Source organism: Perca fluviatilis, chromosome 9 (assembly GCF_010015445.1).
Source record: "Perca fluviatilis chromosome 9, GENO_Pfluv_1.0, whole genome shotgun sequence".
Taxonomy (NCBI): Eukaryota; Metazoa; Chordata; class Actinopteri; order Perciformes; family Percidae; genus Perca; species Perca fluviatilis.
In genome coordinates this window covers 11,442,359-11,470,161 of record NC_053120.1, presented here as the reverse complement: position 1 = coordinate 11,470,161, position 27,803 = coordinate 11,442,359, and the positions used below count along the sequence as shown (strand labels likewise).

The 27,803-nt window shown below is 39.9% G+C and overlaps 1 protein-coding gene across 1 annotated transcript in view; it reads right to left on the bottom strand.

Annotated features, from left to right (window-relative positions):
* Nucleotides 1-12,015: 12,015 nt before the first annotated feature.
* The window catches only part of LOC120565923 (ephrin type-B receptor 1-like), a 98,457-nt gene continuing 82,669 nt past the window's right edge, over nt 12,016-27,803 (bottom strand). Inside the window, 6 exon segments of the mRNA XM_039812048.1 lie at nt 12,016-15,545; nt 17,080-17,238; nt 18,088-18,284; nt 24,229-24,378; nt 24,987-25,134; nt 25,630-25,697. Coding sequence (XP_039667982.1) covers nt 15,434-15,545; nt 17,080-17,238; nt 18,088-18,284; nt 24,229-24,378; nt 24,987-25,134; nt 25,630-25,697 — 834 coding nt within the window. The 3' untranslated portion in view covers nt 12,016-15,433.

Genomic DNA, 27,803 nt, shown 5'->3' with positions numbered 1-27,803 from the left:
TGAATCATATCATCATGTCAAATATATATTAATTTAGCAAAGAGATCCCTCCATCAAATGAAACATGGACTATGGTGTTATATATATATTAACAGAAGGTTTCTGTAGGTGACACTCTCCGTAGCCATCTGGTGGGGTCCTTTGTCATGCTAACAAAGAATTAACTTTATTTGCACACATTTTAAGCTAAGTTCTGAAAATATCCGCAAAATAAAATCATAAGTGCATGTTTCCATTAGCTACTATTATGTCAGTCCTGTATATTAAAAGTGATATGACAAAATGACGCACTGTGTCAAGCTCCTCTAACTTCGAAACATGATAGCATTTTACAGCTGCTTTTCACCGACATGGCTTTTCTTTTTGTTTAAAGGAATAGTTCAACATTTTGGGTAAATAGCCTATTCACTTTCTTGACGAGAGTTAGATCAGAAGGCCAGTATGTCTCTTGTGTCTATGTTAAATATACAAAAGAAATATATTTAGAGCCAGGAAGCGGTTAGCTTAGGTTAGCATAAAAACTGGAAGTGGGAGGGAAAAGATTAACCTGACTCCGCCAGATGGATTGCTTCGCATTTGCTCGGCATATCCATCTGGGAACTTTCTGTTGGAGAACTTTTGGGAAGGGGCAAAAATACTGGCTAGCTGATTGGATAAACCATCTGTCTATCACCACCTATGTTGGTTATAGACGGGCCAAATCAACCAATCAGATCAAACTCTTGGCGAAACCAGTCGGGAGAAGAGCAAAATAATCTTTTACACGTTTTTTGCTCTTCTTTCAATGAAGGAATACTTTCTAATTTGGATAAAACTTGCGCGATAGCTACGCTCATCTCATCCGTGGAAGCTGCCATGTTGTTTAGACTAACAGTCGCTTCTCGTGGCGTCACACCTAAACCCGCCTCAAAACCAACACTGATTGGTCGGTCGTTTGGCGAACGGCTCCAAATTTTCTCTATCTCAAGACGCCAGGCTCATCTGCGAGGAGAAAACTGGAGCTCGCGAGATCAGGACGGTCTCATGAGGCTAGGAAAAGATTGCCTGGCTTAGTAAAATGAAATCTACCTACCAACACTTCTAAAGCATTTTCTGTGTGTACCGATTAAACAAGTAAGATCTGTTAAGTAGTGAAGTTTAGAGTCTTTATGCCAAGTTAAGCTAAATGACTGCTGCCTTTATCTTTATATCTATCATATAGGTATGAGAGAGGTTTCAATCTTCTCATCTAACTCTTGGCACAAAAGCAAATATGTGTATTTCGCAAAATAAAAAATAAATAAAAAAAATTCTTTTAATGAATTGGCCTCTAATAATGCACCTGTGCCCAGAGGTGTTTTTATCAGCCGCTATGATGATACACATGCAGGTGACACGATAATAGCCTTCTTCTGACAACCCGACTTTTTGGAGTGGAAGCAAGCAACAGTAATTGGCAGCACTACATAAATATATGTCATTTGAAAATGAAGATTATTATTAAAAATTATTATTAAAAATTATATTATTATTATTTGAAATGACAGGAATACTTTGTCGACCGTAAAAGAAGCAGAAACACGTCCTGCAACACTAAGGTGTTTTCGAAAGTATCTGTTGTCATCCACTTTTATTGCATCTTTATTTTTTGGCCAACTTTTCAGCGCGGTGTGAAAACCTTTAGACACATTTAGCCTTTTTGCTTTTTTGTTTGAGTGCTTTCAGCACCCCAAACAAATTCCATTCATCACAGCCATTGCAGTTTCGTGGTCGCACAAGTCTCTGCATTGAACATTTCTAAACATCAACAAATACAACTGAAAATGTGTGTCTTGCGAGATACTGCAATATAGAAGTGTGGAATATAATGTTTGGGATTTTTGGTGAAGTGACCCTTTAAAGGGTTGGACTTCAGTCTGTTAGTGCCCTGTAGACATCGAGAGAGAAATTAAAATATACAAATAAGCGAGGAAACTAATTTTGAAAAAAAAGTCTTCCATAAGATTAGATTTAAACCTCCAGTGGGTCACACAGTTCCCTGTACTTGGTCTGTAACAGTGTACTTTGGTTTTAAAGCAGTGTTTGGTTTCGTCGTGTTCGTAATATTCTCAGCAGAAGACTCCCACCGTGAAAAACAAGATTAGACTGAACTACTTCCTACTAACACTGAGGAAAGCAACACAAGTACTGATCCCTCCAGAAGAATCCCTGGCTAAATTTAAACATCAGAGGCCTCTGGGTAGAAAAGAACAATGGGATGCAGGAAACAGAGAGGGGAAAGGAAGGTAAAGGGGATAAGGTGGGAGGAAGGAAGAGATAGAGGGGACTGAAGAGGAAAGAGGAAGGGAAAAGTGTGAAAATGCAGACAGACCACAGATAAGGTGATATTTTAATCTTTGAAACCCAGATTTAAACTTCAGGTCTTACTTGAACAAGTGAAAAGGTATCTTACATTGTTCTAATATCACTGATGAATACATCCAAGGTTTGAATATTAAATGCAATCTTAATTTAGTAGAAATCTCTCAACAAAAAGAAAGATATAACTTGAATAAAGCTGGCAGGTCATTTGCACGGCATTGTCCCAAGTTGAAGACAAAGTTGTTTATCTTACCTCTGCATCTACTTCGGTGAGCCCTTACGGGGGAAGATATTGAGTTCAGATGAAGTTGAAAAGAGTTGAGCATCAAAGTTACATTTGACCCAAATTTTTCAAATGAAGGTGCTCAGGGCAAGTCCCTGAAAAATGTATTAATTTCATCTGGATTCGGTAACACGGTGAATCTAGTCAAAATGCAAGACAATACTTTCTGAATTAATTAATAGTACACTGCAAAGCAAATTTCTCATTATTTATTGCTCAGTTGTGAATGTTAATTCTTCATTCTCTGGCACAAAGTAGCCTGCAAACCCTCCAAACATGAGGTACTTTTTCTGGCTTTCAGAGGAACATGTTGTGTCCCATTATGGTCCAAAAGTTATTTGTAAGCCTTTTTTTTTTAGCTTGACAAGACTACACTGTGCCTCTGGAGAAACACTGCATACCCGAGCATGAAAAGGATGACATTTTAAGTCATTCAATACCAGCGCAAACTCTACTTTTACCATATATATATATATATATATATATATATACCCTGAGTAAAGTCATCTGACCCTGCTGTGCATCACTGCACTGAAGCTCTTACTGTGTAGCTGCAATATGAGGAGGTCACAAGTGATTTACGTCACAGTTCAAAAAGGCTGGAATGCCATAAACCTCAGGTTTTTTTTGCTCCCTGCTGTGTTCAAGTTCCACTCTGAACTGTAATTTATAGCATTGTTGTTGATGTTGTTTCTGGAATTTCCTTAACACTTCTTGTTGCCTCGCCTTCTCCACAGAGCTAAAAAATGCAACTTGCATACATACGTTTGAATTGGTTGCTTTAATCTTAGGCTATGCAAGGTTTGTCATTGGGTTTGATTTGGATGAAGGCTGGATCGATGATTCATCTTTACATTTTTTTCCATTGTTAAAAAATGCTCTGAGTGGGAGCTATTTATTAAGAGCAAAACGTTAAAGGTCCACTGTGTAGGAATTTCTCCCATCTAGTGTTGAGATCATCTTTCGCAATCAACTCTCTCGCGCCACGCAGTTCAAAGTACGTATTACAGCTACGGTAGCCTTCACCGTTTTTTTCTGATGACGCCGGTCTCTTGCTCTTTTCAATATCCTTTTTCTTTTTCTGAGCGAAGAAGAAGACTCCTGTTCTTGAAATTTGGATTTTGAATACGTGTGGTCCTCCATGTTTCCTTCTTCAAACTTGCCGGGGCCGGGAAGCGACGATACCCATTAGCAGCATTAGCAGCACCTGGGAGTTTATCATGTGACAGTGAAAATGCGAAAAGGCGGAGCACTAAGTCCTGTATGTCCCTTACCGGCTAACGTATTTCAAGATGCCGCATGAATATGGAGCGTCTGCCCCAGTTCATGCAAACGCAAATGTAAAATTTCAAGCCAAAAGGAATACTTGGAATTGATGGTGGTGGTAAATATTCATGAAAAAGGACAAGTTTGTGAACGGGCAACACAGATTTGGAGAATGAACAACTAAAAAATGTTACACACTGGACCTTTAAAGGGCACACACTCTAACACTGTGAGTCCAGTTGACACACAATCTGTATTCATTACAAATTAAAATAATTAGCCCAGTGGGATGCAATAATTAAAGGTCAAAATCTTGGTCTGACTTTGACCAAGCTTGCAGGGATGATGCATCTTGGCACAGCATTCAGGAATTTAAAACTCAGTCTGACTTTGATGAGTCCAACTCTGCTCTATCTTGGATATGATTGAGGGGGGTTTGACTACAGCCCTGCCTGTCACTCTAGAAAGATAAATGAAGCCGCCTCAAATGACATCACTTGTGGCAATATATAAGACTTCACGCAGCTCCCTCTCGAGCGACAATAGGTTTAATGTCACTTTTTTTCAATGTTTTTTACACACTCCTGTAGTCTAGTAAAAAGACTTTGATGTGTACAGTTTACTGTAAGTCTATGACTGAAGTGCAGAGAAGACCGTATATTTGGATTTAGCCCCTGAGATTCGCAACTGAGCAAACATTTCATCGATCTTGTCTAACTACTGTACATCCATGTAGTTACTGAAGCTCAACACACCCACTCCAGCCTCTGATGCACAGAGAGGTGACATTTCACGTTCAAGGCTTTCCACTGCCAAGTCACAATGCCTGAAACTGTTCCTGATCCCATCTCTGTATCTCGCAGATGGCAACTCCACAAGGTAGTGATCCTGCCTGGCTTTTCACCTGCAAGTAGCACCCCGAGGACTTGGCTCTTTGGGCCTTTGTGTTTCTATTCTTGTATAAGGTTGTATCATGAACTAGTCAGAGGTGTGTTTTCACACACATTTCACAGAATAGGCAGACAAATTCATAAAAGGAAAAGGCAAAAACAACCAAAGCAGGCAACGCAGAGAAGAAGGCTGCAAAGCTACAACAAAGAGCCAACACAGTTAATCAGGCAAGAAGTGTTCTCTGGAGAGTACTGCGGGAGACCTAACTGACTAATAAGGGGCAGGCGTGCCTGCTGGAGACCAATCAGGTGAGTGAAGGCAGGAAACTCATTGAGGGCAATGGCTGGACAAGCTGAGAAAAGGGTCTAAAATGACACTTAGTTCAAGAAAAATACTGTATCAACATCTAAATCTAAAGAAAGGGAAGCAAAACCACCTGAAACAATTGTACAGTGGTGTTAGCAGACACGCTTTCTCTACCATCCAGTCATTCAGCATGAGAGTTGTTCCAAAGACAAGACAGGTGAAAAAAAATCTTTATTGTATGTTGCTGCACACACACAAAATAACATTACATTTTTCTAGTTGTTTTGAACGATTGTGTTTCCCGGGTTTTGTGTAACTCAAGAGCACGAGAGGGCTCAGTTCAGATCTGTGCAAATCTCTCCAGTGCTGTGTCATATTTATTTTAGCAGCCTAGTAGATATAGATAGCTGCTGCTGACTGCTGCTCAATAATAGATAACCATTCATTCCTTAAAAAAAAAAAACGAACCCCCGCTCACTATTCATCGTTTTCCTGCAGAGAGTTCTGTGAGGGAAAGATAGAGGAGAATGAAAAGAGAAAGAAACAGAGCCGGAGAGGAAGAGAAAGAATCATGCCGTCTCATCTCCTGGAACAAAGTCCGAGAGCAAAATGCCTCACACCAGTCGACCAGTGTGGGGAAAGAGAGAGTCAATTATTTATCCAGGGGATTGTTGGGGGAGGAGAGGAAAGACAGAATTGTGTGGTGAGGTTGTGTGAAGATGACTCACTTTATGTGACAAACACACACACATTTCATAAAGAATCTTTTTTTCCCCCTCCATCCTCCATCTTCTCTCTCTTCACCTCCTTCTGTCATCTCTTTCCACCGGTGATGAAGTAATGCCACCACGCCCGGTGTTGTGCACTCCACTAAAACGCCTGACCAGGCTTCGGTTTGTAACTACTGAAAGCCATTAACCCTTGAATCAGAGGGTTGGTTCCGAAACACACACACACACACACACACACACACACACACACACACACACACACACACACACGGTATAATCCATAAGACACCTGGCCCGGTTCTCTGAACTCTGAAGGCATTGAGACGCAGGCAGCAATGAAGGGAAGTGTTACCCTGGCAATTCCTGGCAAGTGGCATCCCATTGCTTTCATGCAACAGTCAAACATCCAAGATATTGTGCAGAGCAAGGCCATTATTTCCAATAAAGAATCTGTCGATTTTCTTCCGAGCAGCTGTGCAAGCCACAGTGGTACACAGTGTTCAGCAATCTTAAACATTGAGGAATATGTCAGAGATGGTGGGAATACAAGATAAAAAAAAAAAAATTGTGATTGTTTAGATTCCAGTGTAACATCCTCGTTAGCTTCTATATGCTTCATCCTGCACCTTGCACAAACTAGGCATGCTTACATGTTTGGTGTAACAGATGAGTCAGTTGCAAATGTGGAAGTAGCTCAAAGACGTTTTGTTACGTCAATGCAAGCTTAAGATCGTTGCTTGCCATTTGTTTGTATCCCGTCTCCTACAGTGGACATTTATTTCTTGAAACCATAAAAGTGATCCGCCCTAACATTAACCATAATGACAATGTTTCCCTAAACTTAGAAAAAAGTGTCAGCTGCCTAAACTAAACCAGACTTTAAAGGCTATTAAGTATGGCGTTAATTATTTTTCTTAGCATGAATGATTCCATAAAAAAAACCCTCATTATTTCCATCTACTCTACCCTGCGATGTTTTAAGCTTTATAAATCTTTAAAAACAGGTCATAGATATATTCTTGAATTTTTGTAAAATGGCTGGTCATGTTCCTAAAACATCTGAGTTCTGTATTGTTCCAACATTACTCAAACAGTGCATCGGTGTGGTTCATTCTTGCATTTTTAATACTTTTTGGACAAAAATGAAGCTTCATGGCACAGAAAGGCTACATGTATACAAGGCTTTAGCTCCACAGATGATAGAGGATAGTAGAATTAAAGATATTTGTTGTCAATACAAAAAAATATATCCTTATCCTTTAACTCTAGAGGTGGAAGATCAGTAAAAGCTTTTTTTTTAGTGGCCGGTTCATGTGATGGAGCTGATTAGCTGCATTTTCTATCCAGTGGTTCAGTGAAATAAATAGATAATGTATGTATTACTTTTCACTCGCAGGCCACACTTTATTGTAATCAAATTTCATTATCTGTCACTTAACGACTTCATGTCAATTACAATCCTAACGTGTATTTATGGCAGTCATTGGCCATTTGCAATGGTTCCTTTGCTGTTAATCTGTTTCATATGAATTGATGAGGCTCTCACTGCTGTGAATAATACACTGCAGCAGACTCCACAGGCTGTCAGGTAATGGGTTTCTTTTATTAGTGAATCAAGCTTTAAATGTGATTCAATCAAGCCCGCCTCGTGGGTTTTTGAGCTTTTGTAAATTTCTTGTTGGCTCAGCTCATAAATGCCTCTAGAATGCTCTGAGGAGAACTATACTGTATCATTCAAAGTCATTCTCCCAGGTTGTAAACTTCGCCATTTATCAAAGAAAGAGTTGCAGTCAAAAACATGAGTCACTCACATATTTAAAAAACTGACTCTTACTGCCATGAATGATTAATTTAGTCTTCTGGCATAAAAGTGAAACTCATTATGGAATTTTATTACCTTTTTTTATTACTTTTCAGAATGTGTTGTCTTCTATAATCTTCTAAGGAATTTATCCTACAGTGTGTCAGGTATGGGCTTAATGTTGCCTCCATTATTGAACATCAAGCAAAGAATATTGAGTGGCCCCATTATTATTATTAACAATATGAACTCCCCAGTTATCTGCCATGTCCTGAGTAGACTAAAAATGACCTAATCTAGAAAACATCCATGTGTCCGTTATATCTGAAGATTGGCTATATTTTCTCAGTTTGGGGTTAGCCTGGCTTAGTCTTAAGGTATCAAAATTGCTTATACCAGCACTAAAGCTCATTCATTAACACACTGTGTCTAGTTTGTGTAATCTGTACCAAAAAAAAAGAAGTGTAATGTGTCTTACCGGAGGTACTATGTGCCAGACTATTTCTTGGGTCTTTTTTACACTTTGCTTTATGAATTAAATAAACAAGACATAACGTGTTAATTGGTGAGCTTTAGAGGTACCAATAGGCAGATGTTGTTACCTTCTCAATATATATAGACGATATACCCTTCAATTTCCTCTTCTCTGTCCTTCATCTTGAGCTGGACTGCTTGTTAATTGATTACCAAAGCTGATCAGTTTGATTGATTCGTCTTCTTTATTGAAACAGTGCATTGTAAATGTCAGACTCAGAAAGTTAACAGCTACAAACTCACACACTCACGATGTACAAACATTTTACTGCACACTGAACAGCACACACACATTATATTACAGACACGCGAGCGAGCGTGCACACACACACGCGCACGCACACACACACACACACACACACAAAGACGCACAGGCGTGCGCATATACTCACATTATATTACAGCATTATAATACATTACAGTGGGATGCTCTGACTATATGAGCAGTAACACCTATAACAGTATCGTAGGTAAACAGAGAAAGGCAGACTACAGCTGATAATGGAGCTGTTTTTCTTTTTTCCAAGAGAAACCAATATACATAACATACATAGTGAAAAGTATGGCAAGCAATAGGAAATAAATTAAATTAAACAATTAAAAAGAAGGAAACACTTTACTGCATGTCCAGAGAGTGTTGACAGCCAGAACTGTTTTAGTTTTAGGATAGTTTGATTAAACACTGTGAATGATTAGACACATGTATCAAAGCTTAAAATTAGATAACAAAGCCTTCATTTTTGGGTAGAGAAGACCTTTAATTTCACAGTTTTGGGATAAATGCTCTCCTGATAACTCACAACACCACACTGCAGGTTTTGTGTATGTGTACAAGTGATAATTGCTGAAATTAAAATGATTGTGCGAATAGTGCATCTAAGAAAAAAAAAACAATAAAAAAAAACCAAGCGCTGAACTCGCTTGCCTTTAAACCGTTTGTCAGTCGAGATGCAGACTGGAAGCAGAGTGAGTTGTACAGAGAGGTTGTGGGCATTAGGAGAAGAAAGAGGACAACCGGGTAGAGCAGAGGGAGAGGGAGAGTGAGAGAGAGCGAGTGAGAGAGAGACAAAAAGAAAAAAAGTCATCTCTCCACAGCCAGCCTCATTTTAATTCAAACACGAATGTCGAGCTTTGCCTCTTGCGCCTCCACCACTCCTTTTTTTCTCTCTTATCCTTCCCTTCTCCTCTTACCCCTTCTATTATTCCCTTTCACTTTTTTCATCTCATCTCCAGCCACACCTACAGTTTCTATTACACCAGTGCTACAGAAGAGGAGAGAAGCAGCCGAGTCGGTCCAGCAGTCTCCAGAAAAATAACTGCAATTAAAAGATAAATCCACCCTAAAGCACTTAGGAGGTCCTTCTGGTGACACACCTTGCATTTCTGGGCCTATTTCATTGTATATTGGTAGAGGTTTCTCCTCTCAGTGGCTAATTGGCCAAACATAATGTGACATCATGTTGCTATATTTTCCGGCACAGTTACAGTGGAGTCTGAATGCAGTTCTCTATATAAAACATCTCCAGTAAATGTCAGGTTTCGGTGTCAGCCTGAATCAGAGAGTGAGGGCTTTTGTCAGCAGCTGCCATTTGTACCGCCATTCAACAATGAGAAATTCATTATCGTCGTCCCCATTGACAGTAATCCCAGCAGCACCAGAATGCATTGCAGCTACAAATTGTTGAGTTTTTGTAAAGGAGAGAGACTATGGTCACATATACTGTATATGCCAACCTTCTTGCAGAGCAGCGAATTTCCACACAACACTAAAGCATCATGCAACACTCATCAACAGAATTATGTCATAATAAACAACACGGAATACAAATAAAGAAACCTTAAAGGATATTCACGGGGGGGGGATCTTTCCTTCAGGTGAAATCCACAAGTGCAGTGCCTGTGTCCCAAACCAATACTATACAGATGTGAAGTGGGAGGAGCTATTACGGGTGCCCATGGTTTTGCAAGTATAAGTCCCTTTAATTTTTATAATAGACAATGACCCCAGTTACACTAGTCTTGGCCGGATCCAATCTCAAGAAAGCTACTTGTAAATCTGTCTAAGAAGCCTTTGAGACGGATTGAAATTTGATTGTTCAAACCAACTCTGGAGACGTCAGTGAGTTATGTGAAGGAGATAAAATGTTTGTCTAACTCGCAGGTCATTAATAGGATTCTTTGGTGCATGTTGTTAGCTAACGAGAGCTAAACTGTTATTGTTGTAACCAGGGTGTGATTTGTGAAGAAAGCGGGGGGGATTAATGAACTTCAATATTCAATGGATAATAATCTCTGAATGAAATAGCACAATGTGGTGTCAACACAAAACACACCGCTTTCAAGCCGGGGAGCAGAGTTCACTTCACGGTGAAAATTAAATCCTTTCACCCACGAAATGCTTGTTCGTTCCTCGGGATTGTTTTAATCCAAACCACGATCTTTTTCCTAAACTTAACTGTCATCGCCGCATGACGCTCACTATTTCTGGCTTAACTCAACTACCATGGCCCCTGAAAGGACCGTCATCTGGCGGTGCCTATAGCCGGCTCACAGTCACCTATTGGCTGGTAGCCGGCGTTCTGGAGCTCTGTAGCAGCTAAATACAACCAGCAACTGCTGCTCGGATTTTATCGTTCTAGGATACTATAGACTGTTCACGTTACAGCGCAGTTTAAAGCTATAGTGCGTAGTTTCTGCCGCCACCATGAGGAATTCTAAGTAATGACAACAAAACTGTCGGTGCTTCCACATGATACAAGCCTGCCGTGACCGCACCACGCACGTTGGGTTACTGCTAGTAGCCAAGGAGGACACGGAGGATTAAAAAAAACACGATGGACTCTTCAGAAGAGGTAATTATCTTCACTTGAGTTTCTACGCGCGAAAGTCACCAGATGCCACAATCTTCGGAACATAACCATACAGAGAAATACAGAGGGAGTTGTTTGCATTTTTTGCATGTAGCCCAGAAAAACCAAGACCAATTGTGATCTGGCCAACAGTGCAACAGCAAAGTGCAACTGAAAGTGTCTTAAATCTCAATCTGGAGTATTTGACTATTAGTGGTACTGTGTATTAATGTTTTTATGACTGGGTGGTTCATGATTTTCTGCACAGGCAAGCGCACATGCTAACTGCACTATAATCTCTGGTGGTAACAATGCACCAATACAATGCTGTAATGCACCAGCAAAAGGCAAAGAAGAAGAAAAAGAAGAAGTAAACCTGGATGTAAAAGAAGGCAGATTTATAATGTTAAAACCAATCTACTGAGTTTTATAAAGGAAAGAAATACTTTCATCATGCTTGTTAGATGTCAAGGCTACAAACAATCAGTTTTGTTGAAGAACACTGAATACATGCACAGGTAGATGTCACTAAAACATTAACTTTTTAAATGTCAAGGGTCTTTTTTTAATTTGCATACTAACTTTTTTTGAGTATACTTTTCCAGTGTGAACACGCTACTACATCTGTACTCAAAACCTGCTTAGATTTAGTATACACTTTAGTATTGAATTAGGACACAGCTTGTCTTTTTAAAAGTCTACAATGATATAGCGCAAAATATTTGTGTAAAATAGTAAAGGAATAAAGAACGGCAAAACTTATAAGGATGAACTTTCATTGGAAGCTTGGTGATCATGTTTTTCAACATAAGACCCTTCATTAAAAAAAAAAACATGTCAAAACTCCGTTACTTTTAATAAAAAGGATTAAAATGTAATTTAGCCTTGACATTTAGTACTGATACAATCAGAAAGTGTATCTCTCTGTTTTCTTGTATAAGAGTCTTGTTCACATACACACATAGAAAACTCTCAAAGGATTTAGTAAGATATTACTCTCTTTTAGGAGCTGGATTTAGAGTGGATTTAACTTTTAATAAGCACTTCAGAAAACTAACATCAAACAGTTTTCTCCATGAACTCTTAAAGCACTTCATCCTGTATCTTTTTAAATAGTGCGTGATGTACCAATAAACCATCCTATTTTACGCAGCACTTTGGACAAAACTCACATCTGCTTTGTCCCCGAGATATTCTCTCTGGGTTGTATATTTGCGCTCAAACCAAGACATGTCAAAATATTAAATACAAGACGTGCTGTGGATCATTTATGTCCTTCTCAAACACTGACACAGGAACATGTGAAATGCCTTTGGAAGCTCACATCTAACCTTATTACATTGAAGAAAAGAAAACACGAAGCAAAGGATAGACACATCACACGTAGCTACAGTCCATGTTACACTAAGAAGCCTGTAGTGTATGTGTTGATAGCTTTCATTTCTTCTGCATGACATTTTTTTTTGTTTAGATGGTGTTCAATATGACCTTACACTCATCGACTCACTCTTTGTTAAACCCCCCGAGCGCTGAAACTGTTTTTTCCGCAGGCATCTATTTACAATGAATTATGCCTCTGAACCACTGACAAGCTCCCAGTTGATCTCTATACTTCCTGATAAAATGTTCAATAAGCTATCGTTGCCAGGCAACAAATGCAATTCCGGCGGAGCAGAGTTTTGCCCCCATAAAAAAGTGGAAACTGAAATGTTTAGAGGTTTTAAATAGTCGCGGACCTCTCAATGTCACAACATTCATTAATAAAAGAGTTTGGGCCGTCCAGTGGAGAGCAGCGGTGCGAGACAAAAATACAAACACATCGTCCTGTAGGACATGTCAGCCGTAAAAAACGTGTTGAAAGCAAACAACTAAATACAGTCACTTCTGTCATTGTGAGCATGGTTCCAAGGGGAATGGCAAATAAAAATCACAACATCCAATCAGTGCTGCGGACTGGTAATCCTTGGGATGTGGGGGCACACGCATGACCAAGAGGTTTGGGCTAAAGGCAGAGCGAGCCTGCTGTTGTTTCACAGCTGGTAATCTGCTCAGCGCTAAGATAAAAGAAATCTCCTAGTGCTTCTCCACCAGCGGGCCCCAGAGGGAGATCAGGCATTCTTGGTGTCATATTTTGTGAAGATGAGTGAGTCAAACATCACATTTCTGCACCAAAACATGATAAATACGCCAGCAATTTCCTTCTTGACCCCTCCAGCATTTTATTATTTCGCTATCTCTTCTCGTTAGATCTTTTTCTCTGACATGTCTGAGAAATCAGTCTGTGTTGCTTGTAAATGAGTTCTGCGTAATGCCCGCCATTGAAAAGGTTGCTGTCCACAGATCACAGTCACTTCATGTCATTTCATCTGCAAACTGACAGTCAATCGGGAGGAAATGCGACTCGGACAATAATGACATGTCCGACAGCCAATGAATAAAAACTAAAACAAATTGATACAAAGGTTGCCTACTGTAGAGTGATTACCATCTGGACTGCAGCCATACACTTTCGACAGAAATGAGATTTGTTTCATGCGCAAATAGTACACCACCATTAGATGTCTGGTTTGTCCATGCGTTGTATTAATGCCTGACTGGCAGACAGCTTTAGGATTTGCAGCCAAATCACAAGAACGTTGGATGGTTCACCTTTTAGCTTTTTGAGATTCTCTGGCCACAACAGGGGTGTCTCAGCAGCTGATAATGACTCCATATCTACAGTCTCTTAAGCTGGTTTTCCTTTTCTTCTATTCTCTAAAGCCTGCATTCATTCCTAGCTGGGAAAATGCACATTACACTGCAATGGTTTAATATTTCTTTATCCAATTTTGTTTTCCGTTGCCTGTCACTGCCTTTACTCAGAGGGTATATGTGCTGATTGTAAAACACCATCCATTATGAGTAACCTTTGATTTAAGTATTTTAAGTAGGTCAGGCTTTGCTAGCTCTCTTTGTCGAAGAGGTTATCTTTTTCCTTTTGCTGCATGGGAAGTACAAAAAATAGAAGCATGAAACCTATTTTTCTTTAGTTTTTTTTGCCTGCCATCCACAGCACTTAAAAGTTTGTTCCAGTGATGAGTCAGGCAGAGGAAGATAATCATACAGAGCTCACAAAATACTCCAGTGACAATTAATTGTTTGATGCTGTCGGCAAAAGTGAAAGCAAATGAGCAAATAGGAAATTAACATCCCATATCATAATATGTACAGTCTCTTCAATATGAAGATGGATTCACAAAGTCCCATTAACTGTTGGCTCTTGTCTGGATTCAAATGGTCACAATTTTCACCAACACACTGAAGTAGTCTCAACAGAACACACTGCAGATGAAAAAGCCTGCAATGGGTCTCCAGAAAGACCTTTTGTCAGGCTATTCGTCCAGTTTGTGTCCCTTCACATAAATGTCTGTTTGGTCAGTTTCCTCTTCACAGTAGCACGTTTGTGTGATTTATCCTTACATAAAAACCAGGCCATGTTGTCCTTGAATCAAACAGTCAAGCTGGTATAAACTGGTCTGTGGATTTCAATGATGGAAGTGATCTTGCAGGGAGATTTTGGGGCGAGAGAGGGAATGGGGGTTTGTGATTGTACCGGTTGTAGTCAGACAGAAAAGTCCAGACACTATTGTTTTGGGGTTTTTTTCTTGGTTTTTTTGCAGTCACAAATCATGTCTGCCTTGTTTTTCCTCTTGCACTAAATCTGCATTGAATTCCCTCCAAGAAGCATTTCACTAGCAAGGACCCCACCACAACCATGCAATTATGTAAAGGTTTAATAAAATGAGGATCTTGAGGATGGATGAACGAATTCAAAGAAGGTGATGAGGAGGTTGACTGGTTAGGCCTGTCTGGGAAAGATGTATGAAGGCTGGGGAGGAGGGGACTCTGGAGTCCCTCAACATGCCTCAGACAGTACCTGGAGGCTGGGACAGGTATGCACAGCATTGAATAAGATGGGATGAATAGGGATGAGCAGGGGAATGGATGGTCTCGTGGGTAAATTCATTAGGGGGAGGGATGGGGTTGGGATGAGGGGGATGGAAATGGAGAGGTGGGGTCCGGCAGAATGGATGAGAAAGGGAGGGTGGGTTGAGAAAACTGAGACAAACTGTACAGGATGGTTTGATAGGTAGGCCTTACAAGTGATTAGAGGTGTGGTTGAAGAGTGTCCATGCTCCCCAACCTAAGTTTACTGGTTAACATTTAGTTTAAATCAATTTTCTTAAAGGTGTGAAGTCTGTCCACTGAATGAAGGAGGGACCTAGGGACTGCTGAGGACACACAGACACAAAAATGGCCACAGGGATTGTTAAAAAACTTGTAAAGTGGTTTAGATTTAGGTATGAGGGTAAAACAAGCGTAAAGATGACAGCTTGCTCGTTCAGACTGTACACGTGTCGAATATTTCATACTGTGTCGCTCCCCTGTGCGGTTACACAGATTCAGTAGGAGACTGGTCATCAATGTTGGGCCTCATCGACTGAACACTGGTCAGGATTTTCTTCTGGTGTCCGGCTAAAGACACTCCAATCCTCTGAAGATCTCTGGAAATAAAACACACATAAAGAGGTATGGATATGAGGTTGCAGCATCATCATCACAAAAAAAGTCATATTAACAGGGATACTTTTAAAGGTGCTACGTGTAGGTTTTTTAACACCAATGAAGCTTTACTACATTAATCATGAGTGGTGCCTGAACTGGAATAAAAGAGGCGAAAGTGCTCTAAATTAGCACAGCAAGAACATGCTGGCTGTTTTTGACTGGTTTGTTGAAATAATAACAAAGTAGTAGCCTATGATTAACTAATCATTTCCAGAGAGAAAAAAGGAAATGTTTCACATAATTCCCTCTCAACTTTTTAAATGTATAGATAATTGTTTTAAATTCCGTTCAGGATTAAAAGGAGAACAGAAATGTCTTATTTTTTCCTATTTAAATGTTGTGTTTTAAATGTATATTCTACATGCACACTAAATAGTGAGGTAAAATATAACGTATCATACATTTTATTTTACTGATGAAATATTTTGCTTTATTAAAAAACATACATATTTAGCCTATATAAGGTCATATACATCACTATATAGTGGCTATATGGGCAGATGTCTCTTCATAGGATCTAACATGGGCCTGAATTTTAAAATATAGTTTAACTCAGGCAACATACCACGGATTGGTGTTGCAAAGTTTAGTTTCAAAACTAAGAAAAATGTGTTCAGGAAGGTTTACCGCCCATTGTATCCCTGAATAGCAGTGCCTCATCTATGAAAAGAGTTTTAAATACAGTTCACTGGCACATGGCACGTGGCTGTATCTGCACTGGTACTATGTTGAAGTATACTTAATTAATCCCTGTGGGGAAACTCATCATCTATGTTTGACCCACAGTGCAGCATACAGGGACCAGCTCCAGATGTGAGGTCAGTGCCTCGGTCAAAGATAATAGCAGGAGTAGGAGCCACATCTCGTAGCTCTCAGACAGGAGGAGTGAGGCTAATTTGGCTCCTTTACAGGCTTGTTTAGGCAGGAACAGCAACAATCTACCCATTCTTTAAAAAGCAAACAACAAAATGTATACCTGTAGTGTATACAACGTAAATGAAGCTAAAACTCACAGAATTTCTCACAATGGCAGATGATGAAAGGAGTGAAATGCTGATAAAAAAATCTGGCTTCCAACGCATTTACTATAGTAAAAGAGATAACAAACGACAAACAGAAAAAACAGGTATGCCAGGTACGGGAAATAACTACATGAAAGCTTTAAAGAAACAACAGCATCACCAATTTCTCTTGGAGGAAAGACAAGAGTCTTCCTATTATTGTTCTGTAATTGTACTCAAAGTATTTTATTTCATGATAAAAAGAGGAAGAAAAGATGGAAGGAAGGAAGTCTGGGAGATCGTTCAGAGAGAGAGAGACAGACAGGCACACACATGGACCAGCAGTCAGCCAACCAACCGCCCTGCCAGTTGTCCAACTAACAAGACAGACTTGGCAGGTGAGCAGTGTGAGACGTAGGCAGGGAGAGACAGAGACACAAAAACTGAGAGGCAGTTAAACGGATAGACTCACTCGGCTGTGATTTGTGTGACGAGCGGCAAAGAAGTGAAGCCCGAGCCCAGGAAGGAGTCTCGATACTGGGTCATCTTCAACGCAGCCAGCCAGTCTTCCACAGAGCTCAACCTGCTCAGGTCTGGAGCGCCACGGTCTAACAAAGGATGATGGGAAGGACTGCAGACCAGACAGTGGATACAATAGGAGAGACATGGAGGTATTAGAAAAAACATTGTTTCACTTAAGGCTCATTTATTCTTCTGCGCTAAATCCACGCTGTGGTTACGTACGTAGGTACGTGGAGATACCGACCATATGCCGGACCCTACGATGTAGCCTGAAGTGCACCTCTCAAAAAAAAGTAACTACACGTCGCGGCCATGCATGTCGATTGGCCGTGGCTTGGTAGCGCTGCATTTCCACTTACTCATTTCCTGGTTCTCCTTCTCCATAAACAACATGAAATCAAGGAGAGGGTTAACTTTTCCTGCTACAGATTTCTGACCATGGTCAGAAAGCAAAGCACAGGGAGACACTTTGTTTCTCTCACTATGCCTCTTTAGAGTCCTTGCCTCCGAAGCGCCTTTCCGTGACCGCGCACCTCCCCTAACCCACCCTCCACATAGTTGCTAGTAGCCAAGGAGGACATGGAGGGTTAAAAAAAAAAACATGATGGACTCTTCAGAAGAGGTAATTATCTTCACTTGAGTTTCTGCGTTGGAAAGTCACCAGAAGCCACAATTTGCTGAACATACTGAGGAATAAAGAGAGAGTTTTGTGGAGCTGATAGTCTTAATTATCTTTGCAGCAACTAATTTGGCAATGGCTTGAATGTAACGGATGTTCATTAATATGAAAAAGTTACACACTAAAGCTTTGAAGCACACATCAACACAGTATAAAACTTCAGGCCACTTACATAGGCTACGGCAAAAGCTCTGCATGGAGCCTCCGCAGAACCACAAATCAGCCTTAAGACAGGAAGAGTGTGATTGTGTATGTACATGAGTGTGTATCTCTCCTCACCCAGGGGCGATGTTGTTGATGCCGGCTTTGAGAGATGCAGGGTTGCGTATCATTTTGTCCAACATGCTGACAATATCGGGGAACTTTGGCCGTGCGTTCCTGTCTTTCTGCCAGCAGTCCAGCATCAGCTGGTGCAGCACGACCGGACAGTCCATGGGAGCTGGCAGCCTGAAGTCCTGCTCGATGGCATTTATCACCTGGGACACAGTGACAGAGGGGAGCAAGGAAAAGAGGGAAGAGACAAACCCCACAGAGGATTAACAGCTGACTCTCAGCTCATTGTTTTGGTTTTACAGCCCGCGACTTTACTGTTTGGGTTCACTCTCTCCGTTGTCATCAGTACCCTTTTCAAACACAGCAGGCAGCTAATAAACAGACTGTACACTACCTGTTCAGCAGCAAATGGCAGACAGACAAAGTTAGCAACTACCTGGTAAACATAGTGAAGCATTCAGCAGCTAAACCAGCAGTTTTCTTATAAATAGGGCTATAAACAGACTTGAAAAAGCAAATTTACTGTTAGCGACTGTTAACGCATTCATTATATCAACTTTATGTAGTGATATGTCTATGATTGTAGTGTTACAGCTTGTTCCTTTGCGCCAAGTTGGCCAGAAGTATCAACCAACACTGCTGTTTTAATATTAAAGGGATTTGATCAAATTATTGAAGGATTTGATTGCACAGAGACTCTGGGGAACTAATGCAGTTCGAAACTGGGTTCATTTTACAGAGGCGTTTGCCTCCATCCAGACCCCCCATCACCCACATTGTTGGATGAGGAGGCAGAGAAAGAAATCAACTCCAGACTGCATCCATGGTAGTTTCTGAAATGTAAACATCATTTTTGCATACTGATATGATATCCAAAACACTCTTGCTTGCTTGTGATCCATATTATTCTGCTAGCTACTACGACCCACAGGTTAATGAGCTCAAGTGTGATTAATGGAAATAGGGCTGGGTGATAAAACGATAACGATATGTATCGCGATAGACACGTAATCAATATCAATAGAAAATGCATTCGATAAAACGTTCGTTAACTTGTTTTTCTTCTTCGGAAGAAACCAGAAGTTGCGAAGCAAGTTTGGTTGCATGAACAAAGGCACTCACTCTCTGGTAACCTAGCAACGTAGGGAGTGACACTCTAACAGCCAATCATGTAACAGTATCATGTTTGGTTGCGCCAGATCGCTGTCTCGTGTTGGATTCTACAATAACAGAACCGGCGGCGTGGAGCGATAAGTGGAAAGTGAGTGCCGCAGCGAGCGAGGAAATTGTTGATAAAACAGGCACAGTCAGTATGGCAGTTTTGGGGATTTTATAAGTCTGACCGTCGTCCCCACCAACACTACCGCAAACTTGTTTTACCACCTTAGCCGCGCTCACACTTTGGAGCACAGCCGTGTTCGCCAGCAACGTCCAACAACATCTGCAGCTGCTACACCGCACAAGCAGCAGACCGCCATGGAAAGGTACTCTGCATCAGCGCCTTACTAAACGCTACAAAGAAATAACGGAGGCAGACGTGCTGAGCACTGTCCAGAAGCCAGGTTACCAACCTAGCACTAAACCTGCAGAAAATAGTTCTTCTCAGGTTTCAGGTTTCTCTATGTTTATATTTAACATTTTGCACCATTTTATTACACCTTATTAAGCAATTCTTACTTATTCTTTCTTCACTGTGATTTTAGACTTATGTTTACATTTTAATATTTTGAGTGATTTCCATGGTTGTGTTGACATTTCTGCTTTTATAACTGAGGGGATTATAATCAGAGGAAGGTTAAGTTTAAAATAAAAATGTTTAAATTTAATATATTTTTCTCCTGGTCCTTATTTTAAATAGGTCATAAAAAATATCAATAATTATCGATATCGACCGATATGAAACACTTATATCGTGATACAGTTTTCAGCCATATCGCCCAGCCCTAAATGGAAATGTTATATAGTTGCTCTAAACTCAGATTGAATAGACTAAATTCATGTACACCCCCTTCCGGAACTTATAAAATATATATTTATAGAAACCCACTTTTCTAGTAGGGGTATGGGAAATAGAGTTGACAGAGTGAAGAAAATATTTTGAAAAACATTTATTTTTGTGACCAGACATCAGTAAATTGCACATAGCAGGGTGCTGGTCTATGGTACTCAGGGTATCAAAGGGATGAAAGAGGCAAAAAGATCCGAAATTGAGTCCAGCTCTCTCGCTGCTGTTTAGGGGACACTTTATATTTTGCTCTTGAGTTTTGATTTGTGACTTAGTGTTGGCAGAGAAGAGTTCGGTCTTCTCTGATATACAGTAGCTCCTTTGTGATTTTGAAAGGTGTATTTTTACAGAGGAATCTTGCCTCTTTCAGCTTGAATTAAAACCACAGGAAAAACGAAGACTTAGATCAGTTAGGGGATTCAATTTCCATTTGAATACTTCATCCTGACACAGCATGCAGTCGCATATCCAGATATGCATCGCTAAGCAGCAGTAACTGACGCTTGCTGCAGACTCTGATGTGGAGACAGGTAGTTTTAAACACAGTAGCTTTTGATTTCATTACGGCAGTGCCGGTATTGAGGATCTGCCAGTGCTTTTCTGTGAAACATTTTAGGCAAAAATGTTATATTGCTGAGAGGTTTTGCTAAATAAGCCGGAATACCTTTAAGTACAGAATGTAATTATCAAGAACATCACAGAATTCAAAAACTCCTTTTGACTGAAAGAGTAACTACCTGCCGCTCAATTATCAAAGAAAGGAAAAAGTTCCGTGATCATTATCTCAAATTATTCTGCCCCTGTGACAGGAATGTGAGAATCATTTTTGAAATGTCAACCCAACTGTAATTAGGATCGTTGTAAGGTTTAAAACTCACATTGTTGTATAACCTGATGGCTCAAAATAGCGAATAACGTTTTCTGTGTTTGTAAAGACTTCAGATTACATCGATCTTTCAACTGCTTTCACACATCACATATCCAGTTACTATCATCTTTCTTCTCACACTCCATTTTTTAGAGACCCAAAAACCCTTCGTAGCATCAGGAATGAGAGGGGCTGCAACTCTCTGTAATGACCACCGTCAAGAATCTGGAACATTCTCAGCATCAGTAATGTTTGAATGTAACCATAATGAGTAATATTGGAAAGGTACATTACAAAGTACTACTTAAATATTTGACATTTTTTAAAACAAGCTTATTTGCTCAAAAGCATGTAGATTAGGTTCTCCAGTCAGTGCCCTTGATCAAGTCACTGGCTCAGATCTGGATCTGTAAGTAGCTTCCCACTGCTCCCTTGAGGGATGGGTTAAAGTGCAGAGAATGAATTTCGCTACATGTATGTGTATGTGACAATAAAAGTACCTTTCTTCTTAGCATGTCGATGTCACTATCTCTGTATAGTAAATATGAAGCTACCACCAGCAGCCGGTTAGTTTAACTTTGCTCAGAGACTGATCTACACTTAAGGTCTCCATGCAAACAGTGGATTTCAGGAAATCACTGCACCCGGCCAGGAAATAGTCCCGCACACAACCCCCACAAAATCACAATTGACGTTCCTACAATTAAGTTTTTGTACGTATTAAACAAACGAGGTATAACGTGTTAATTTGAGGGCAAGAAAGCAAATAAGCATATTTCCCAAAGTGTTGAACTATTCCTTTATACTGATTGTGTTATTACAGTCAGATAAGCCAGACGTTTTAGGTGAATTAGTTGCCTTCTTAAGGTCAATAAAGTCTGAATTCCCTGAATTTTGTATGTCTTTGGTCTGCTGGTCACTGCACCGTCATTCCTTCAGTGTTCCCCAGTGTGTTCCCACCATTCCCCATCACCTGCTCATTATCTTCCCTAGTTTACTTGCCCTGTAGCAGCTCTGCTAGATTTTCTATTGTGCGGTCCTGCCAAAGTGTTCCACCCTTTTTTCTTATCTTTCCTGCCTTTTTTTGTGCGACCTCTGCCTGTTTCTACACTTTTTCCTGCCAGCTTTCCCCCCCTTTTTATCATTGACCTAGTAAATGTTGTTTTAACTCCACCTGTTCTGCCTGTGATTCAAGCTTTACAGTCCAAACCTTGCTTCCAAGTGTGTGTTGAGTTTTGGCGCTGCTGCAACATTATTAATGCCAGAATATGCCTTTAACAAAGCAGATGTGCCATGAAATTCCTTGAAATAATGCTTCAAAATGTTTTTTTTTCCAGGGCTTCCCATCAAATATAAAGTAACTAGCCCGTGTCAGTGCACTTGTAAGCCTTCCTAACAGTAAGCTGAGGGAATGCGGTGCTTCTACTACTGTAAATTCTGCAACGGGGATTTGTCTGCTCGCTGAATGAACTCTACTTGACCCCGACACACTTCTCAGGCTTTGTGCTGCATAAATTCTCTCTAAGCACCGCTGTCAATCAAAATAGCAGTGAGCGTAGTAAAACATCACAGGTCTCTTTCATGATTAATTCATGTTTAACACAGCACCTGTGGTGGCTCCACTGACAATTTCACCGTTCCATGTTCTTTGAAATTGTGTGTGTGTGTGTGTGTGTGTGTGTGTGTGTGTGTGTGTGTGTGTGTGTGTGTGTGTGTGTGTGTGTGTGTGTGTGTCTGCCTGCATGTGTGTGGTTCAGCTGTGTGAGTTTAGGGTGTGAGGTTCATGCATAGTTAATGCCCCAGCAGACCCTCGTTAGCTATAGTGGTAACACACACTTTCCCCATCATTATACACTGTCTATGCCGTTATAAAACTGTCTCTATCATTATACTGACTCTCTGTCATTACACCTGCATAGATTGCCTTTATTGCTGAGGAGCAACCATGAGGATTGAGGGGTGAGGCTGCAAGGGAGGAGGTAAGGAGAGACAGTAGGGGGGAAGGTAAGCGATGGGGGAAAGTGTGAAATAAGGGGGAAGAGATGGTTAAGGTGATGTTGATGCTAGACAGGGAAATGGTTCCCTGCTGACCAAAATGGTGAAATGATTTCATTTTATTAGTATAAAATGTGTGTCTGTCTTACAGTTGGAAGGGCATCTTGCCACTGATTTACTCCTCATTAATGGGACAGCTAACCAGTTAGAGAAAACTTTTACATAAAGTCAAGTCAATGAGGTCTCAAGCTTGTTAAACATTGCTGGAGTGGAGGTGAAAAGTGTGTTTTTACTGGGGGGAAATGTGAAAAATCAACTCTAAATATTTCCTAAAAGAAGGTTATTAGGAGTATTTTCCAGGTGATAAACACAACTGAGGAAAGTCAGAAATATTTTGGAAGATTTTCTGCAGCGACAAAAATGTACTTTTTAAAATTTAAAATCAAGACAAACTGGAGGACTGTAAATTTCCCAGTCAAAGCCATTAGATATATAGATTCAGAAAGCAAGAATTGGGATTTAGATTCTCAATGCATTGTGGGTTTTAGTGCCAAAACTGACTATAGTCTGAGAATCACATTTCTTCTCGGAATAGAAAGCTAAAAATAAGGTTGTCAGCAATCCGATCATATTTTCCTTTTAGTTTTAAACAGTAAAATTGAATACTCATTTTAAAGAAAGAATAAGAGAGTAGTTTTATGGTATATTCAAAGACAATTAAAGCACTGTTAGAACTGTGCACTTCTTTAAAAAAAAAACATGTCAATCATTTTTAGCCTAAAAAACAGGAATAAATGTAACGTCAAACCACTTAATAACATAATTGTGATGCCAGCACAGAGAAAAAAATAAGGTATTGAAATGCTGCAGTGAAATGATCATACTGTGCAGGTAATTGGAATAAAGTTGTCAAGAAATTAAGTATTCCCTGAAGAGAAGATCAGCTGAAAAACAAAATTCCTGATGCCTTTTGGTCTTATGTTCCATGGAACAAACATTTCTGTGACACTTAAATTGATGTCCTCATTTTCCGTGTGTTTTCCAAGACACCGTGCTGTGAGAGACGGCAAAGGAAACAAACAAGCACACCCCCCAACCCACACACACACACACACTCTAGAAAGGCAGTGAGCGACAAAAACAATGGGTAAAACGTATGCAATCTTATACTGTCACAGACATCAATGAGAACACAAGAGTCTATTTCACTGTATCGCACACACACACACACACACACACACACACACACACACACACACACCCACACACACACACTTACATCTTGGTTGCTCATGTCCCAGTAAGGCCTCTCTCCGTATGACATCACCTCCCAGGTGACGATCCCATAACTCCAGACATCTGAAGCTGACGTAAACTTCCTGTAGGCAATCGCCTCCGGAGCCGTCCACCGCACTGGGATTTTACCACCCTGAGAAAAAAGAAAAAGAAAAGGGAAGAAGAGAGGGGAAGATAAATGATGGAAAGAAAGAAAGGAAAAATATGTTGCTGCATAGCTCCACTCATGATGTGCACGGTTACACATTCATCACACAGTACTACATAAAGGGCCATATAGGCAGCATAGTATATCTGCAACAGCATGTCATAAACACAAAGGTAAGGACTGACTACTGTAGTGGTCATCACAATCCTTACCACGACATGCAAGTGCATACTGTAGGTCACCACATGCTGTGTTCAATGGGAGAAAATTATTATCCAAGTAAAGACAAAGCAGATGTGTGATAGCGTAGTAAGAACTATGACATTCATTTATTCCATTTCTCCAATCTTCTAATTAGGGCAATGTGAAGACATTTGCAGATTTAGGAAACATTCCAAAAAGGAAACATTGCTACATGTTGGATTGGATGGACTTCCTTTTTTATTAATTTCTTTGTCCTTGTGTATTTTATCTCTGTTCCTATCATTGTTGTATCTGTAAAGTCACCACTGTCTTCTTTTGCACCAATAACTGCAGCATTAGTGTATCCTCTTGAGTGTACGGTTATTGCATGTGAGTGTGTGAGTCCTCACCAGTGAGCTGGTGTAGGTAGGGTCAGAGGTGTCCTCCTCCAGATAACGTGATAATCCAAAGTCAGACACCTTACACACCAAGTTACTGTTAACCAGGATGTTCCGAGCAGCCAGGTCCCGGTGAACATAACTCATTTCCGCAAGGTACCTGTAACATCAACAGGATTTATTGTGTGGATATATGTGTTATCCATTGCCAGCTACCTGGGCTACTATAAAAAGATACAGGGATTTTGTGTATGTGTGTGTGTGTGTGTGTGTGTCTTATCACTGCCAGCTACCTTTGATATAGGGATGGGATTTAATGTCTGTGTACTTGTACATGTTTGTGTTTATACAGTTATAACATGTACTTCACAAAAATATATCTAGACACATTTTTTTTTTTTTTTTTTTTTTTTTTTTTTTGTGTGTGTTTGTTTATGTTTGATTGAGTATATTGGATATAACCACATGAAATCTCAACGTCTCTTAGTATTGTTACATAAAAAATATAATTTGACACAACAATCATTACAACATGTGAAAACGTTTCTTCTTCGTCTTTATAATAATAATGGATTTCTGTAGCAGGTGTGTGTGTATGTGTGTGTGTGTGTGTGTGTGTGTGTGTGTGTGTGTGTGTGTGTGTGTGTGTGTGTACCTCATTCCAGACGCGATGCCCCTCAGCATACCAACAAGCTGGATCACTGGAAACTGCCCATCATTTTGCTGCAAAACCATGCAATTATTTTTCCGTTTTCAGGCTCTTTCACTTTAGTTATTGAGATAGTCAAAGATATGACAGTTTTTCACATAAAACATTTTTTGGAGAAAGAAAAAGCTCCTTTTTTCAAACCAGATGACCGTTACATGTTACAAAATGTGGCTGTAATATGATTGCTGGTGTTGTTGAAATGTGATTTTTACATTTTAACTTCAACTTAACAATTTTAATCATTCAATTAGCAATTTCCTATTCATATTACAGCCTTTGGTCTTGGGTATGGTATGGTATGGGCTAGGTTAGAAAACTATACTTCAAAGTTAGATTCTGTACTTCTTATCACCGATATTTATTATCTCTTATCGTATTTATGCCTTATTTTATTCTTTGTAAATATGTGTGAAGTCCTTAAAACAATGCACCATTTAATGCTGACCCAATTGCAATTTTGTTGTGCTTGCATAATGACAATAAAGTTCTTGAATCTTGAAAGTGCTTGTATTAAACAGGGTCTAAAAACCCTCCTCCACAAATTGCCAATGTCAGAAATGGAGGGCTTTGTCCGACAATTTTGTAACTTTCTTAAATTGACATTAAATCTTTGTTACCTTAATGTGAGCATTGCTTCATGTTGTATGTCTATGTTTGTCCTTTACAGTATGAGTTGCTAGTTAATCAATTATTTTTATTTTATATAGAATGCAGGCTGACCAATGCTACACACAAGTAGCTGTAAAACCGGTAAGTCAGAATTCATTATTATAATTATTAACTATTAACAGTTCAGATAAACAAAGATGTTTTTTGTAAGATAGAATAATTAAACAGGGACTTTGATAATATTCATCAATTGGCTTTTGCTGTCCCAAAGGTGTACAGTATGTGATAAGATGCAAAAGCGGTTCATTCTATAGTTTCAATAATGTAACTTAGATGATTAAGACAAGAGGTTTAGAGAATAATAGAACAATTTTTAAGAGGTTTGGCAAATATTTTCTTAATGTGCACAAGCAAACGTAACATTCCTATGCTGAATATCAAAAATCAACAGAAAAAAACACTTATTTTGTGGAGCTGGAGGCTTGTTGATGTTGTTATGAGACATGTTGACTAAACCCAAAGCCTTTTTTTGCTATTTTACTCTTTTCACCTTTGGGCCAGACAGTCTCTGTCTCTTAAAAACATCACTGACATCCCTGCTGACATGGTTGCAGTCAAAGGTGTGTGTGTGTGTGTCTTTTTAATTCACTTTGTGCATCAAACTGCGCCTTTGATGCTCCTCTAGCCTAATCCTCTGCAGGCAAAACCTTTTTCTAGGTACACACACACACACACACACACACACACACACACACACACACACACACAACACACACACACACACACACACACACACACACACACACACCATTGATCCTCTGGGTCTTGTGTCTGCAAGATGGTCACGCTAGGACAGCAACACCAGTGAGATCGATCATTGTGTGTGTGTGTGTGTGTGTGTGTGTGTAAGTCAGTGGAGGATTTCTGAGTCAAAAGGGGTCACACTGTGAGAACCAAACATCAAAGAGTTTCTCTTTCTGTCTTTGGAGGCGCTCGAAAAGGAGGGCAGGATCAAAGGGACGGACAGTCTGACAGATAGACATGCTCGCAGGATGAGGAGGAAGGAGCACAGGAAGGAGAAGAGAGGAGAAAAGGATAAGCGGGAGGTTCTCTTTCTCCAAAAACTCCCACTCCTCCCATCTGTTTGGGTATTTATGTGTTTGGACCATAGGCGTAATTTACTGCTACAATCAAGTGTGTAAATGGACTTTTAAACGGCCCTGAAAATATATTTTCTTCAATCAGCGTCTTACTTTGAGTCATTTGAATCTACATGAATGCACTATTTTCTGCCAAAGTTGTTGCTCATTTAGTCGCAAGCATTTGATAGTGAAAATAGAAATACTTTAGAAGCCAAGTAACGTTTTAGTAGCATAAGTAATTCATATTAGTAGTATTATAAAATATCTGGCATTAACAGCTTTTATCTAAAAATATATATAAATAATATATATAAATATATAGTGTTGATAGCAGGGTCATTTTAGTGGTACAGTATTCCTGCTCTTCCA